This window comes from Mobula birostris, chromosome 19 (genome assembly GCF_030028105.1).
Source record: "Mobula birostris isolate sMobBir1 chromosome 19, sMobBir1.hap1, whole genome shotgun sequence".
NCBI classification, from domain to species: domain Eukaryota; kingdom Metazoa; phylum Chordata; class Chondrichthyes; order Myliobatiformes; family Myliobatidae; genus Mobula; species Mobula birostris.
In genome coordinates, this window is record NC_092388.1 from 61,395,152 (window position 1) to 61,413,847 (window position 18,696).

Below are 18,696 nucleotides of genomic sequence, written 5' to 3' on the forward strand. Positions count from 1 at the left end.
GTCGAACGCCTCCTGCAAAGCTGGCCAGCTCTTACGTCATACTTCAGTTCCCTTGAGACCTGTCCTGTGGCACTGAAGAGGATTTTTGAGGATGAAGAAAAAACTGGAGCTACTGAAATTTATCTGTGCTTTTTCCACAACGTAGGGTGTATTTTTGACTAACTCGTAAAAAAGCTGGAGGAAACAAAACTCTGCATCACAGATGTTTACGAGGAAGTCCGAAAGTTCAAAATGAAGATGCTTCAGCGGAAACAGGACAGCTTTTTTGGATACCAGACCAAGCAGCTGACAGGCAGATAAGTGCCAGCACAAAGGTCCAAGGAGCAACAGGACTTTGTGAAGTTCTATGACTCTGTCATTACATACATTGACAAGTGGTTTGATTTCCCACCAGAAAATGTCATGATGAAACTGAAACTGATCGGCCTCTATGAGAAATTCTCCTTCACTGACCTGGAGCAGGTGGTGGCTGCCCTCAAAATGACAGAGACAGTCAACATGGACCAACTCTGTGAAGAGTTTTGTGCTAGCCGGGAGGAAATGCAGAAAGCCGGACAGGATACCACAAAATCCACCAGTGAGAAGTGGGTGGCAGCTTTCCAAAACATAAGGAAAGCCAACTTGAGATCAACATGTTCAGGATTGTCTCACTTGTCCTCAGTGTGCCAGGCTCAAATGCCAGATCCTCATAGAGAGGATCTTCTCTCTGATGACCATTAGATGGTCAGACTCAAGAAACAGATGCAGCACAGAGCTGATCAAAAATGAACTGCAAATATCTGTGAACTGTGACTTGTCATGTAAGGACTTCTCTCTGGCTGTGCAAAAGGACAAAGGACTGCTTGAATCAGTCAAGAGCAGCGAGAAATATCCATGGAAAAAGTAGACTTGGTGAGTCCCCCCCTCTTTTCTCTTTTGCAGTGATTATATGTTGACTCTATAGGCACATACAGATAGGGTTATTTGGTGTTATTTCATGTCACGTCTGTTACAATTTGGTGTTACATTTCATATATAATACTGAAGATATGTATACATAGTTCATATACTGGATTTGTTTACCTATTCAGGGTTGTTGTTTTTTTTCTCTCTCTCTCTTTTGAAAAAGGTCCCTGTTACCATCTGCTAGCTGCTAGCCACTTCATCCCGGGCCTGCACCACACCCACACCGCCACGGCATGCCACCTTTTGTCCCTTATTTGGGAGTGAGAAAGTTGGCAACCCTAATTGTCTAAAACCCAAAGGTATGAATATCGAATTTTCCAATTTCAAGTAACCTTACCTCCTCTGCTCCCCCCACTTCTCTTTTCTCTCTTGTCCCCTTTCCCATTCCTTCCCTCCCCCACACACCAGATCCCCATCATCCATTTCAAACCCCTCCGCCTCCTGGCTCTGTTCCTCTATCTACATATTTCACCCACTGTAGCATCCTGCTGTCTGGTTCTGGTGCCATCTGCCCTTCACCTCTCTCTTAATGGTTCTCATTATCACCTTCCTTCACTACGAGATTCCAGTGATTACAGCCTATGTGTCACCCTCCAGCCTATCTTTTCACCCTCTCGCCCCTCACATGGCTCAACTTCCCTTGAAGTTTTTTTTTGTCTGTCCCCACCTGACTGTCCCATCTCCATCCCTCCCCCTCCCATCGTTCTTCACCCTTTCTCGGCACTCCTCACCTGGTGGGCCGTCTCACCACTCCCACTCTCCTCTCTATACTGGCTATCTCCCCAATCAATCCTCAGTTTTGATTCATGGTTTCAACCTGAAGCATCATGTCTTTCTTATTCCCCCACCTCCACCCCCCAACCAGCACAAATCCTACTCAACCCACTGAGTCCTTCCAGATTCCACCATCCGCAGTACCGTGTCCTCTTGTTTGGCCAGTAAAGCCTTGTGCATCCAGCAGTGTTTCCAAACTGGACACAGAGCTAGTTAAGAATGAACTATATGTAGTGGTAAAAGAACCACATAGATACATACAAACATATTCGGACCATGCCATCATCAGAACAGCACACGTTCTGCATAAAGGGCTAGAGGCCCCTTAACTGTTTCCATAAACCTTCCACTTTCAGATCACTTTGGTTACTCTCCCAGGTCTACTTTACAATAAACTTTCCCCTTGGTAATGTTGAACCACATGTGACAGATTCAGTATATCCAGTTTCTGTACATATTATGTTTCTTGGTAATAGAAGTCATTAGGATGGCTGCATTTCAATTATGAAAGGCAAACCCACCTTAATAAGATCACACTACTTCAAGGACTGTACAATTTGATCAAGGTTCCCTTGTGGTAAGCTAAATATGCTATCCTATTCCTTTGCCCAAGGTTAAATTTGAAGCAATTAAGTCAAGCACGACAAGTCCAGAGACAGACTCATTTTAAGTCCTCATCACTGAGTACTCACAACTGAACTACCAAGATATCCCTCAGAATACTGCCCTCAAGGATCATTCAAGTTAGGTTATCATTCAACCATACACAAACGAAACAGTGTTCCTCTGGCCCCAAGGTGTAGAACATTACCAACAGCATATAGCACAAGTAGCACATACGGTTACAATTTTAGAAAAGCATACAGATAAAATCAAGTCGCTGAGTGGCATGACTGCAGTACTGGTCCAGCTTGTTCTTCCACCAAGCAAACTGGAGGGGCCAGGCCTCAACTCAGTATGCCCCATGCTCCACAGCATCCCCCACTCCACCTTGGTGCCATCTCACCTGAACGGCTGCAACAGGTGAGACCGCGGCTTCAGCCCAGTCCTCACTACAACCGAGGCACACAGCTCAAGGTCTCGCCAATAAATCAGACTTGAGGTATACATTATCAGTGTCCAACAGGGTCTTGTGATCCCAATGAAAACATCCAAGACGATCACTTGCACCACCATCATGGCACAACAGTACGCAACAAGTCCAGGCAACAACATAGCAGCTTCTTCCCCTGTCACCCGATTCCTAAACGGCATTGAACCCGTGAACACTACCTCTCTTTTTTATTATGTATTATTTCTGTTTTTTGCATGATTTTTAATCTATTCAATATATGTATACTACAACAGATTTATTTCTTATCATTGTTTTTTTTCTTCTATATTATGTATTGCATTGAACTGCTGCTGCTAAGTTAACAAATTTCATGACACATGCCGGTGATAATAAACCTGTTTCTGACCTCTGTGTACAATAAGTCCAGCTCCATCGCTATCAGATAGTCCTGCAGTTTTGATGCTCTTAGCATCCAGCAGCGACTTGCAATTGTAAAAAGGATGCACAGGACAAACAAATACATGCTTGATTGGATCCAGAATGGCTGCTGCATATAAACGTGCTGTCACGTTACCGATCTTTAAGGATACCTCAATGAACAATCCTAAGTGTATCTACAGGGTTTTGATAGAGTGAGAACCAGAGAACATTTGTTACTTGATTGGCAAAAGACCTGAACAATATATAGCTGGATGGAAAAATAGAAAATGCTGTAAATAACAGGTCAGGAAGCAGCTGTGGTGGGGTGGAGGGGTGAAGGGGGAGGAAATGGTATTGTTTCAGGTTGATGACCTTAAGCCTGTTTTTTTTTCCTTTCTACAGATGCCACTTGATCTACTGAATATTTCCAGCGTCTTCTATTTTTATTTCAGATTCTTAGCTTTCACTGGTTTTTAAAGAGTTGGACATTCTGTACAGCAGCTGGGTGATATACCAGCTCACATGTTCATAGTTTACATCAGCTGTATTTGCTACAAAGGGGAAGACACATTAAAAAAGTCTCATTTTTCCAACCACGTTGAAATGCAAAAAAATGACCCAGCATCCTTAATAGTGGAGCCATGTTAGAGGTAGCTAAGTGTTTTCAAAATTAAATCATAAAATGCTTGAAGTACTCAGCAGGTCAGACCGCACCTGTAGCAAATTATCAATTTCAGAGCCTGGAGCTCTTCATCAGAACCTGGACCCAAAACATTAACTGTTGCTCTCTCCATAGTTGCCTGAACTGGTGAGTTTTCCGATATTTTCTGCTTTCATTTTAGATTTTCAGGATTTGCACCATTTTTGGTTTTCAAAGTTTGATTGCTGGCTTTGCTAATTGATCTTATTCACTGCCATCATAAGTAATATAAAATACTTACTGAAGATTGTGGCCCTTCAGAGCTTAACCTGTATGCTCCTGAGCTGTTGTAGGTGCCCACAGAGTAACGATACTGACAGTCGGGTGACCACTGGCTGCTGCGAGGATCTGAAAAGGAGACACTGCTGCCAGATGTGATGGGACCATCCTCATAATCGCCCTCAGCATAATCAGATTCTTCATCTGGCGGGATGAGCTCAGGGTTCTCCTTCTCGGTATCTACTTGCTCAGGTATGCAGTATGTAGAGTCTTTGTTGGTGGGCTTGCTGAGGCTCGCTGGATTGGGAGTAGTGATAGCCAGAGGGGAAGTCTCATCATTTACAATAGTGGGCACCAATGCATCGTTCATATAAGGGTCTTCCTCTGAAGAGTCATCGCTTGTCCGGATTCCGCTGGTCCGCTGATCGAAGTGACCATGCTCGCTTGGGTTTGGCGAGTCCTTAAATGCATCATCATCAGCATCAAAGCCCTCATCTTCCTCTTCTTCAGGATACGGCTGGCTGAAGTTGAAGGTAGGTTTTTCAATAGGATTGGGCACTGCTGAGGTATTCAGTTTGTATTCACTGTCAGTAGAGAGAGAACTTTCAAAGTTGCGGACACATTCATCAATTTCATCAAAATTCAGGGAATCCAGGAACTCTTGAGCAGCCTTGCAGGCTTCATCTTCCAGTCTTTTTAGCTCCTCGTCACGAAGCTGCTGGAGCTGTGCAAGGGAATTCTTGGTGAGTGCTGACTCATGGCGTTCCTTCTGACGTTGAAGCTCTTCGATCTCCCTCTCCAGCCGCAGAATCTCCTCCACCTGCCTGTTCTCTTGCTTTTCCAGCTGGCTTTCTTCCATGGCTTTCTTCTGAGCCTCTGCCATGGCCGCTTGCTCCTGTCGCCTCCTTTCTTCCTCGATCTGTGAAGGCAAGGCGAGAAATTAAATTCTTACAAATTGGGATATGGACATTGTATAAACAGAAGGGATAAACACAGAGCAGTGAGTACCTGCAACACACTGCCAGGGTTAGTGGTTGAAACAAATGCAATAGAGTTGTTTAAGAGGCTTTGACTGACTGCAGCCATTGAGGAAGCATTGTGCAAATGTAGAAATGTAGGAAAATAGGGAAATACACCAAGAGAAAGCACCAAGGTGATTAGTCAGCTAAATGATTGGATGTGTAAAACTTTGACCTGAAACATTAACTCGATTTCTCTTCCCACAGATGCAGCCTGACTGCTGAGTATTTCATGCATCTGACTACTTTGTTCTTGTATTTGTAATTTGTGCTTAATGACATACTGAGATTACTGGGACTACAAAGATGGTTAAATACAAAACAACTCTTCAGGGGGAGTAAATGAAACAGACATACTATAATTTAAAATTAAACTTTACCTTAAATGTTAGGGGTAAAGTTAAGACTTGAAACAAAATGTTAAATCAGAGGGACCCCCATACATGTTATTTTTCTCTGGCTTATAATGTGAGCATTTAGCCAGAACATTTTGCATAAGTGCTTCCAGAAAAAAAAACAAGGAAATGTATAAATTAAAAATAAAAAATTATAGTACTTTGAGCTTGGGAATAAAGTCTAATGCAAGTTTTTTTTTTTGGAAATCCTTAGAAAAGATTCATTACCTGTTCTCTGAGGATTTCTGCTTCTCGTTCTTTCCTTTCTCTGTAAAAGATGGTTTTCAAAATTTAACACAGGCCAGTTATGGTTCTTGTGTGTAGGCAAGATCTCAGTTTCAGATCAGATTGTTTAAGTGAATGGAATATTAAGATCTTGAAGAACATGATTTAGAGAGAGCTGGTAGCTTCTAAAGACTGGTCTCTTACAGATCAACATAATGATGTAAGAAATTAATAGCTTAGTTTCTCACTGTGCAAACATTCATACATATTGTACACTACATCTAGCGTACTTTTCTCAGTCTTAACAGATTAGGCATACTTCCGCTACATAAATAGTCTTAACTGCATTCGGTAAGACTACTGGTTCACTTATGCTGCATTTAAAATTGCATCTTAAATGTCAATTAACTTTCCTGTTAAAATGATTAAACAACAAGCATACAGTTCACTGAAAAGAACTGTGCAAGTAGACAGCGTTGCTAAGCAATTTAGCATGCTGGCCTTCATCAGTCAGGACATTGAGTTCAGGAACAGAGACATTATGTTGGAGTTATACAATTCCTCTGGTGAGGAGCACCTGGAGTACTGCGTACCATTTTCGTAACCCTTTTGTAGTCAAGCTGGAGAGGATACAGAACTGTCTGGATTAAAGGGCCTGAGTTACCGGGAGAGGTTGCCTACGCTGGATCGTTATTTCCAAAAGTGCAGGAAAATCGAGGTGACTCACAGAAGATTATAAGATCATGGGGATCTGAATCATGTGGGTGGTCATAGATTTTTCTCAGGGCTGTGAAATCCAAACATAAAAGGCACAGATACAAGATAAAAGGGGGGAGAAATTTAAAGAGAGCCAAGAGATAACTTCTCTATGGAGACGGTAATCGGTGCATGAGATGAGCTGCCAGAGGAAGTGGTTGAGCTGGATACAATTGCAATATTTGAGAAGGATTTCGATGGGCATATGGATTGTAAGGGTTTGGAGGCTTATGGTCTGAAGGGCCTGTTTTTATAATTCATTAGTCTAAAACTCTCTGATATTTTAAAAAGTAGACTAATTGCTGGGGTGAGATAGGCACTTCTCAATGCTAACCTTTCTTCCTGCTCTCTCCTGCTCTGCTCCTCCTCTTCCTGTTTTTTATTTTCCATTAGCTGTCTGTAGAGTCTGCGAGCCAGCTGGCCTCGTCGGTGCGCCTGCAGCGTTATTGTGGCAGTTCGTACAAGCTGGAACTTCCTTTTCCAGAAGACAGCGCGATAGTTTTTCTGAATGACCACAATCATATCCCGCATCTTTTTGTATTGCTTCCTGTTTTGGGGAGAAAATCAATTTCTTAAAGAGAGATAGCGATGCTCACCTTGCAAAGAGCTATTTAAAGAAAGGATTTAAATGAAATTAATGGAGATCATTTTTGCAATTACATTTTTCTGACTCAGTAACAGACACTATGGCCCAACACATCTACAGTGGCCACTGTGCCTATCTGCATAAATTCCACCTGCCTGCATTAAAACAACATCTCTTTATACCTTTCTTATTTAAAATGACCTTTAAATTCCTCCCTCCGACACTTACTCTTGCAATTCATTCCAGATATCAGTGACTCTTCACATGAAACATCTACCCGTCAGATCCTCTTAAACCTCATCCCTCTCACCTTTACACCATGCTCTCTGGATTTGGACACCAGTACAATGGGAAATAGAAACTGTCTATTGACTCTAACTATACATAATTATATTGCTATCATATCAGCTTTCAGCCTACCTTGCTTCAGGGGAAACAGACCCAGCTTGTCTAACCTCTCCCGATAGCTCACTCCCTCCAATCCAGGCATGACACCATGAAACTTTTGTGTATCCAACTCCTACAGGCAATGCGTAAGCCTATGAGGACAAGCATGTCATATGCCTTTCCTCACCACCCTGTCCACTCACTTTCCTCACTCCCATTACATTGCTTTGCCTGATTATAATTTTACTGGTACCTTTATTCCATGCTCTACAGCTATAGAGTTATGTAGACACCTTGGATGATTGAGTTCATCCCAACCATTGGGCACCCATTTACACTAACCCTGCAATAATTTTATTTTATTCTCACCACATCCTCTTTAATTTGACTCCAATTCTACCACCCAGCCACAGAGAAGGGGGAAGTCACTGTGGCAATTAACCTGCCTTTATGTGGGATGTGGGAATTAACAAGAACACCCAGGAAAAGCCATGCTGTCAGAGGGAGAACTTGGAAACTTCACACACAGGTAGTACCTAGGGTTTAGGCCTCTGGAGATATGAGACAGTAATTCTGCTATTTGTGCCAAAATTAAACCCACAGAAATTCATAAATAAAATATTCAACCTTCCCAGACTCTTACCTTGCTAGATAGCCAAGGACATAAGCTTGTATGATCATGGCAGATTTATAAACTTCAACACTGCGATGTTTTTCTAGCTTATGCTCCAAGGACTCACGTATGAAAACCTGCAAAGAACACGTGCAAGGCATGTTATCATCCAACCAAATGAAAGTACCTTCTCATCTGAAAAAAAAAAATGGCATTAATACTTATCAGGTTGGGCAGCAGCTGTGGAGATAGAAAAAGAGTTAAAATTTTAAGTTGAAGATCTCTCATCAGAAGTTGGAAGGTGAGGAAGCAACATATTTTAGTTTCCAGTGAAGGGAGAGGGTGGAGTAAACCACAGTAGAGGGAATTCCAAGGGAACCTAGAATCCAGGCCTCAGCTAGCTCAAGATGATAATAAATGATGCTGGTGCAACGTGAAAGAGGGGACTTAAGGAAACACGTCTTAGCCAGTGTCTACCAATTGAATCTAAAAAGGGAACAGAAACCATTGAGGGTGAGCACATGACACAAATAAAAACTCTAGAGAGAGAAGCTAAGTTTTGTTAAGTAACTATAGAAGAACAGGTGGTAGTGAATTCAACAGTACTCCAAACACAACAAAAAACAAACTCAGAAACAGGAAATTTGAAAGAAAACCTGAAAAAAAGTTGTTGACAAAACATCATCAATATGACACATTCTCCGTTTCCCTTCCACAGGCACTGCCTGATGTTGAGTGTTTCCAGAGGTTTTTGTTTGTTTCAGATTGCCAGCATCTGTGTTTTTAAATTTTAGATCTTCCTGTCTTTTCTGTATGAGTCAGCCAGAATGATGGCAGGTTGGAGGGACTGAGTGGTCTACTCCTGTGTGAACCACTTCTGTTACATGCGCTAGCATGAACTTGTGGGCAAAGGAAGAGCACAGTATTTGCCAACCACTTTGCAGTAAGATCCCTTCAAAGAACTAGCAACTCCTGTGATAAGAACTTCCATTCTGTCTGTCTGTATCTTGTTTTACGGCGGTTGGCATCCAGCTTAATGGTGCATTACCGCCACCCTCTGCTCCAGAATGTGCGCTAGACATACATTCTAAATCCCTTCACCCAATCACACACAAACCTACACTTCACCCTCCCATTTTTGACCATCCTAGTATCCTATTCCTGTTTATTCGTCATATTCTATAAAAAACCCCGTACCCCTTAAAAATGCTAAAAATACCCGGACTTGTGCTCTCTCACCCAAGAACTTCCATTATTCTGCTGCTCAGTGGCATCCAGCTGTTATGATTTAATTGATATTGTAGCCAGTCACATTAAAGACCTCTTCAACAGTGTTGTATAGAGCAAAAAGCAGAACTTTGTTTAACTGCTTAAACATTGTACAATGAGAAATGAACACTGGAAAATCCATACGATTAAGGTAGTGGCTGGATGAACTCTTCAAAAATTGTAAACAAAATACCCTCATGTTATGACATATACAGGAATACAATTAGTGTTTGTTGTACCAGATAATTAGCTGAATGATAAATGTAATTGAATATACTGACAGAAGCTCACTAAATCCATAGGTTATACAATCATTATAATTGCGTGTATTGATAGAAGCTCACCAAACCCATAGGTTTTAAAGGCCATGTTTTTCAAGTTATTTCAGATCATAGAACAGGGTAGCACAGGAACAGACTCTCTGGCCCAAGATGCTGTGCGAAAGTAATTCAACTAGTAAACCAGTAATTAAAAGCCTAACTAAACTAGTCCCTACTATATCCCTCCATTCCCTGCATATCCAAGAGTCTCTTACATACTTCTATTGTATCTGCTTCCACCACTACCCTGGCTGTGCATTCCAGGCACCAATGAAGCTTGTCCGACACATTTCATTTGAAATTCAGCACCCGCCCCCCACCCCCCACCCCGGGGAGGAAGATGCCAGCTGCTCACTCTACATATGCTTCTCATAATCTTATAAATTTCTATCAGGTCGCATTTTAGAATGGCATTGCTTTTTGTAAGGAAATGTGAATCACTGCCAGTGTTCTCTGCCAGACCAACATGCCCAGCATGGAGACCAAAGTTAAACTCCTTCAGGAAGACCATTTCCTCCCCCCCCCACCCCCCACTAACACAACATCAGCTTCCTGAAACACACACACTCACAATTCTGTCCTCTAACACGAGAAGATATTAGCAAGAAGACAGAAAAAATTCAAGGCAAGCTTCTCTGAAGAAATGCAACATCCTTAAGTTTTAAGTTTAAGTTCCTAGGGGTCAATATCACAAATGACCTGACTTGGTCCAGCCAAGCAGAGTTCACTGCCAAGAAGGCCCACCAGTGCCTTTACTTCCTGAGAAAACTAAAGAAATTTGGCCTGTCCCCTAAAACCCTCACTAATTTTTATAGATGCACTCGTAGAAAGCATTCTTCTAGGGTACATCACAACCTGGTATGGAAGTTGTCCTGTCCAAGACCGAAAGAAGCTGCAGAAGATCGTGAACACGGCACAGCACATCACACAAACCAATCTTCCGTCCTTGGACTCACTTTATACCGCACGTTGTCGGAGCAGTGCTGCCAGGATAATCAAGGACACGGCACACCCAGCCAACACACTTCTTGTCCTCTTTCCCTCCAGGAGAAGGCTCAGGAGCTTGAAGACTCATACAGCCAGATTTGGGAACAGCTTCTTTCCAACTGTGATAAGACTGCTGAACGGATCCTGACCTGGATCTGGGCCGTACCCTCCAAATATCCGGACCTGCCTCTCAGTTTTTTTGCACTACCTTACTTTCCATTTTTCTATTTTCTATTTATGATTTATAATTTAAATTTTTAATATTTACTAATTTTCCTATTTTTAATATTAAATATTTGCAATCCAGGGAACGGGAAGCGCAGAATCAAATATCGCTGTGATGATTGTACATTCTAGTATCAATTGTTTGGCGACAATAAAGTATAAAGTATCCTCACTGATTCCTGGAAATCCCTGGCCCATGACTGCTCTAAGTGGAGAAGCAGAATTTGGGAAGGTGTTGATAACCTCAAGGCCAGATATTGGCAGCTAATGAAGGGAGGAATTGATCACTTGATGATCTACCCATCCACTCTGGGTGGAGTATGTCAATTGCACATAATTGTTACTGAATAAAACTGAATGACCACAAGCAAAATACTTATAGATTCTAGAGCTCTGAAAGAAATCAGAAAATTGTTGGAAACACACAATATATCTAAATGGACATCTTTCTTCAAATCCTACCAAAGTTAATTAAAATGATTGCAAATTAAACTCAAATACCAAAGGAACTTCTTCAAAGCTAGAATAGTTATTGGTCCTTAAAAAATAACTGTCTCAGGATGAGAAGACTAATAAAAGATTTTTTAAAAATTTACTGTGATATTGAGCCAAGATTTAGAGATAATGCTAGCTATTCATAATTTGCACATTGTTTTAGAGAGGTTGCCGTGTTTACTTGCAACTCTTCCAGCTGCTCACTGGATGGCGGAATATAATTCAGAGAAATAGTTATTTCTTGCTAACCCGCCTCCCTACCTTGGTTTTACCAAGTTGCCAGTCTGTTCTGGTGTTATCGTAGAAATAAAGTAGTGCAGCACATTTCCCCTTGAAATCATCAGGTAAGGAGAGATTCCTCATCAACACCTTGTACCTGAGGAGAAAAAAAAAGCAAACCTATAAACTCTGCTTTTTCTCCAGTACATCATCCTGAAATTTTACTAGAATTCTAAAGAACAGTCTAATGGTAAGAGGAGAAATAGGGTTCACTGTTTTGCCAATATGCCAGACAACTGGGACGATTACCATCTTCTCACAGAGGCACAGGTTAATGTTGTTAATTAATCACAATATACCCCCTTTTCCTATCAACATTGGCTTTTGCTTCTTAAAAAAAAACATTTACTTCTATTTTAAAACTGGCATAAAAATTGGTGAGAAATTGTGGCCCCTTCATGATGCAGTGTGAATGAAATAATCTGAAAATAGAGAAAACTCTTGATTTCAAAACAAATGTATTAAAGCACAATTCACAGAGCATGGACACAAGCCTTGAGGCCCATCAAATTTGTGCCAACTGTCAAACACCATTTACACTAATCCTGGTTTACTCTCTCCACATTACAACAATTCCTCCAGAATCTACTACTTCATTAAACACTGAGGGCAACATATAATGGCCAAATTAACCTATCAACCGAGACACTTTGCAGATGCTAGAAACTAGGAGCACCACACATGAAATGTTGGAGGTGTGAAGTCAGACAGCATCTACAGAGGGAAATGAACAGCTGATGTTTTGTGTTGAGACCCTTCATCAGGACTGGAAAGTAAGGGCGTAGAAGCCAGGATTAAAAGGGAGCGGAAGGGAGCTAAGCACTAGTGACCGATGAGTCCAGTCTGGGATGTGGGAGGAACCTGAGCACCTGAAACAGGGAGAATATGCGCACTCCATACAGGTCCCTGGAGCTGCAAGACTATAGTCAGCATTCTCTTCCTCTTGTTGCTTGCTGGTGGTCAAACTTTGCAGACTGAGATGTGATCACCTAGGCCCCAAAATCCACCTTCTGTGGACAGGGAAATTCATTTCTTGCAATCTTCAGCATCACTTACCTCATAAGCTTTAAACTGTGTTTTATTAAATTAGGCTAAATTGCAAGGTAAGTAAGATATTGTGGGAAGGCTAAATTGAAGGCTAGCAAGGTATTGTGGGAGTATTTCTAGTTATTCTGAACAGGTAGATAGAGGGACTTCACTAAACACCTTCCTGATGGAATGTTAGTAGTAGTCATTTAAAAATTTAAATTTTCCTAATTGTACACATCTCTCCCTGCCACTCTGACTTAACTCCTGTAACTAAAAAGGAGTACTACTTACTACTCTCAGAACACTCAATGTACCTGGGAGTGGGGGTGGGTGAAGAGTGCAAGAGAGCAAGGAGTCTGACCATCCACACAATACCACAGGGAGTGAGACAGAGCCTGAGAATGTACACAATATATTGGGGAGAGGGAATTAGTCTCTCCCTTAAGATCTCAAATCTTAAATATTTTAAGAAGGGATAAAACCCTTTAATGATCTCTTCAACCTTCCAAATTTAGACTCTTGTGCATTCTATTGCTATACTATCAGCCATGCATTTTGCTGATGATGCTCTTTGGAAGGAATTCAACACCTTGAACCACTATTTTTCCATAAAAATCCATTTCTTTGGCAATAGCTTTCATCACCAAGTTTCACCTGATGCTGTTCCCAAGAAGCATTAGGTAATTTTTGCAAAGTTAAGGCTATATTGTTTAAGAGGACATGATGGGCCAATTTGGTTCACTGTTGAACAAATTACTCTCTTTTGGGAGTCATCTAAGATCCAGCGTATGGAATAAATCTTCATAACATTGACCAGAAAGAATGACAGTTTACAAATCAGTGAATTCAACTGAGTCGAGGACAGGTCAGACATGTGATCTGTGGCCAAAGACACTGGAATGCAATATTCGAATTGATGATAACAGATATAGAAGTGAACCCTTCATGTGTGCTGGCAGCAGCAACTTTGAAGAATAACCAGTGCAGATACAGGCATGAGTGACCCTGAGTGGAACATGTGGTGAGTGAATCAGGACTACGGGGAACAACTCCTTTGTCCTGGTAATACCTTAGCTATTCTTTAACTGTTCAGGAGAGGCAGGAAAACTTAACAGGTGTGCACACAAGGTATTTAGTGTATGAATTTACATACTTGTTAGTTTAAACAACAAAGGTACTTGTCAGTAAATACAGATCTCTCTGTGCCTCACTGATCATTGTTACAAGGGGTGATTCTTATAACAATAACATGCAGCAAGTTATTAATGATAGAATTGTTCCCTCACAACTTCAGTGACCACAGTTTCATTCTGACCTGTGATGTTGTCTTTACGGTCTTTGCACATTCTCCTCATGACTATATGGACTTGCTCGCGCATTTCACTATCTGTTGTATGATAACTTAATATTTCATCGTATATTACCCCTATTTTAGGTGGGCAGAGTGTTGATAGGCACGTGAATGAGAATAGGGTGCAGGCAAATAACTGGGGGAATGGGAGCAGCACAGACTCAGAGGGCCAAAAGGCCTCATACTATCATTAAAACACAAGAATAATGCTAGAGAGGCTCCAGTGGATTTAAACTAGAAACAAGGGGGGAGGGGAACCAGAGTGTAGGAACAGATGTAGGGGAGAAGGAAGAAAAAGGCGATTCTAAAGTTGTTTGCAACGTTAGTGATAAACAGAGAGTAAGAGGTGGAAAATTTCTTAAATGCATTTATTTTAATGCTAGGAGCATTGTAAGAAAGGTGGATGAGCTTAGAGCATGGATTGATACCTGGAAGTATAATGTTGTAGCTATTAGTGAAACATGGTTGCAGGAGGGGTGTGATTGGCAACTAAATATTCCTCGATTTCGTTGCTTCAGGTGTGATAGAATCGGAGCACCGGGAGGGGGAGGTGTTGCATTGCTTGTCAGAGAAAATATTACAGCGGAGCTCTGGCAGGGTAGATTAGAGGGGTCGTCTAGGGAAACTATTTGGGTGGAATTGAGGAATGGGAAAGGTGTAGTAACACTTATAGGGATGTATTATAGACCACCTAATGGGGACCAAGAACTGAAGTAGCAAATTTGTAAGGAGATAGCAGATATTTGTAGTAAGCACAAGGTTGTGATTGTGGGAGATTTTAATTTTCCACACATTGACTGGGAAACCCATTCCGTAAAAGGGCTGGATGGTTTGGAGTTTGTAAAATGTGTGCAGGATAGTTTTTTGCAGCAATACATAGCGGTACCAACTAGAGAAGGGGCAGTGTTGGATCTCCTGTTAGGGAATGAGATAGGTCAGGTGATGGAGGTATATGTTGGGAAGCACTTCGGGTCGTGATCACAATGCCATTAGTTTCAATATAATTATGGAGAAGGATAGGTCTGGACCCAGGGTTGAGATTCTTGATTGGAGAAAGGCTAACTTTAAGGAGATGTGAAAGGATTTAGAAGGAGTGGATTGGGACAAATTGTTTTATGGGAAGGATGTAATAGAGAAATGGAGGTCATTTAAAGGTGAAATTTTGTGGGTACAGAATCTTTATGTTCCTGTTAGGTTGAAAGAAAAGGTTAAAAGTTTGAGAGAGCCATGGTTTTCAAGGGCTATTGGAAACTTGGTTTGGAAAAAGAGAGATATCTACAATAAATATAGGCAGCATGGAGTAAGTGAGGTGCTCAAGGGATATAAAGAATGTAAAAAGAATCTTAAGAAAGAAATTAGAAAAGTTAAAAGATATGAGGTTGCTTTAGCAAATAAGGTGAAACTAAATCCAAAGGGTTTCTACAGTTATATTAATATACAGTTTATATATACAATTCTACAGTTATATTAATAGCAAAAGGATAGCGAGGGATAAAATTGGTCCCTTAGAAAATCAGAGTGGACAGTTATATCCAAAAGAGATGGGGGAGATTTTGAACAATTTCTTTTCATCAGTATTCACTAAGGAGAAGGATATTGAATTGTGTAAGGTAAGGGAAACAGGTAGGGAAGTTATGGAAACTATGATGATTAAAGAAGCTTTTAAGAAATACAAAAGTGGATAAGTCTCCGGGTCCTGACAGGATATTCCCTAGGACCTTGAGGGAAGTTAGTGTAGAAATAGTAGGGGCTCTGACAGAAATATTTCAAAAGTCATTAGAAACTGGGATGGTGCTAGAGGATTGGCATATTGCTCATATTGTTCCATTGTTTAAAAAGGGTTCTAAGGTAAACCTAGCAATTATCGGCCTGTAAGGTTGACATCAGTGGTGGGTGAATTAATGGAAAGTATTCTTAGAGATGGTATATATAATTATCTGATAGACAGGGTCTGATTAGGAACAGTCAACATGGATTTGTGCATGGAAGGTCATGTTTGACAAATCTTATTGAATTTTTTGAAGAGGTTACCAGGAAAGTTGACGAGGGTAAAGCGGTGGATGTTGTCTATATGGGCTTCAGTAAGGCCTTTGACAAGGTTCCACATGGAAGGTTAGTTAGGAAGGTTCAATCGTTAGGTATTAATATTGAAGTAGTAAAATGGATTCAACAGTGGCTGGATGGGAGACGCCAGAGAGTAGTGGTGGATAACTGTTTGTCAGTTTGGAGGTCGGTGACTAGTGGTGTGCCTCAGGGATCTGTACTGGGTCCAGTGTTGTTTGTCATATATATTAATGATCTGGATGATGGGGTGGTAAATTGGATTAGTAGGTATGCAGATGATACTAAGATAGGTGACATTGTGGATAATGAAGTAGGTTTTCAAAGCCTACAGAGAGGTTTAGGCCAGTTAGAAGAGTGGGCTGAAAGATGGCAGATGGAGTTTATTGCTGATAAGTGTGAGGTGCTACATTTTGGTAGGACTAATCAAAATAGGACATACATGGTAAATGGTAGGGCATTGAAGAAAGCAGTAGAACAGAGGGATCTGGGAATAATGGTGCATAGTTCCCTGAAGGTGGAATCTCATGTGGATAGAGTGGTGAAGGAAGCTTTTGGTATGCTGGCCTTTATAAAATAGAGCATTGAGTAGAGGAGTTGGGATGTAATGTTGAAATTGTACAAGGCATTGGTAAGGCCAAATTCGGAGTATTGTGTACTGTTCCGGTCACCAAATTATAGGAAAGGCGTCAACAAAATAGAGAGAGTACAGCTAAGATTTACTAGAATGTTACCTGGGTTTTAGCACCTAAGTTACAGAGAAAGGTTGAACAAGTTAGGTCTTTATTCTTCGGAGCGTAGAAGGTTGAGGGAGGACTTGAAAGAGGTATTTAAAATTGTGAGGGGGATAGATAGAGTTGACATGGATAGGCTTTTTCCATTGAGAGTAGAGGAGATTCAAACAAGAGGACATGAGTTGAGAGTTAGGGGGCAAAAGTTTAGGGGTAACACGAGGGGGAACTTCTTTACTCAGAGGGTGGTAGCTGTGTGGAACGAGCTTCCAGTAGAAGTGGTAGAGGCAGGCTCGATATTTTCATTTAAAGTAAAATTGGACAGCTATATGGACAGGAAAGGAATGGAGGGTTATGGGCTGAGTGCAGGTCGGTGGGACTAGGTGAGAGTAAGGGTTTGGCACAGACTAGAAGGGCCGAGATGCCTTGTTTCTGTGCTGTAATTGTTATATGGTTAATAAGATAAAAATTAGAAAACATGATCAAACAACAATACACATTCATTTCAAGTTACAAATAATACCTTCTGTAAAAGTCATGGAACTGTCTCCTGACTGGGAACCCAGCTTGTCGTATTTTCACAGTCTCTAGCATCCCTGAGTACCTCAACTGATTTAAAACCACTGTTTGGTCAAACTGATCCGGCATCTGAAAGGAGAGAAAATGATATTCATCTACTTGACAGCTGTAGCGCACCAATACTCAGACACATTACTGTGCATTACCTCATCAATTACTAACCCTTCAGTAACTGGAATTTGTGACGCCAATTTAAATCAAAACTTCCTTGGCCAATCAATGTATTGTAGAAAGCACAGCACACAACATAATTTAATTGTTTGATCAGAATTTAACACTTAGTGAAAATATTAAAATCAAATGCAGATAATTGGTGGTTAGAAGTCATGGTGCAGACAGAAGCTGGATCTCAAAACTTCCCTAGAAAAGATAACATCACCTTCCACAATAGGCAAGGAAGAGATTATTCTAAATTTAAATACTTAGTGTCAGCTTTGGAACTAGTAAATTGTTGATTGTTGTCACATGTACTAAGGTGCAGTGAAAGATTGTTTTCTATTCCATCCATGCAGAATATTTCATTACAACAGTGCATTGCCCATGCACATTAAAAGTGAAGGAGGAAGACAAGTTATTCAGTCATTTCTGCTAATGGTTCATTGCAGCAATATTGCTGGTGGATGACTGCCCTTGCAAAACAAAATGCATCATTGGCTTTGATGGAACCAAACTTCAGCAACAGACTTCAGTAATGCCTGATGTGTAGACACTACCACGTATAAATGAGCTGCTAAATATTATTCAGCTCTGATGTACGTACATGTCCACTCCTATGAATGACAGAACTACTTCCCTCTCTCTCCATGTTTAGTAATTGTTCTTTCTTATCAGCCTTTGTGCTTTTGATACCATTCATCACAGCACTGTGGAGGTGTGGACACCACATGGAATGATCCCTCCATGATGAACGAATGAGAAAAGTTAAAGGAGCAAATGACCAACCTTTGCTCCTAATCCTCATGCTTTTATTAAGTGTGGAACTGATAAAGGGGAGAAGGAATAATCATATTTTCTCCCTACACACTTCCAAAGCAATTTATCCATCACTTTCTTTTCTGCATCCTATTTATATTCCCTGATTCACTGAACATTACAATCAATCAAGCAATCACAATGTCTGAGCGGCAAAACAAATGTTTGGCAAGACTCTAACTTTTAGAAGGAAAATTGGGCTTTCATAGTTCAATCAGAACAGCTATTACTGTTCACAAGCTGGAAAAATCTGGGAGACAATATCTGTGCTAACACATTGAGAGGCTTTCTCTTTCGATTATTCT

General features: G+C 41.0%; 1 protein-coding gene across 1 annotated transcript in view; it reads right to left on the reverse strand.

The window, feature by feature from the left end:
- myo10 (myosin X) overlaps window positions 1–18,696 on the reverse strand; it is a 292,275-nt gene that overhangs the window by 35,447 nt on the left and 238,132 nt on the right. The window contains exons 20-25 of the mRNA XM_072283726.1: window positions 17,364–17,488; window positions 11,651–11,765; window positions 8,124–8,230; window positions 6,842–7,054; window positions 5,755–5,794; window positions 4,135–5,031 (exon numbers count right to left, since the gene is read on the reverse strand). Of these exons, the coding sequence (XP_072139827.1) occupies window positions 4,135–5,031; window positions 5,755–5,794; window positions 6,842–7,054; window positions 8,124–8,230; window positions 11,651–11,765; window positions 17,364–17,488 (1,497 nt within the window). The remainder of the gene's footprint in view (window positions 1–4,134; window positions 5,032–5,754; window positions 5,795–6,841; window positions 7,055–8,123; window positions 8,231–11,650; window positions 11,766–17,363; window positions 17,489–18,696) is intronic.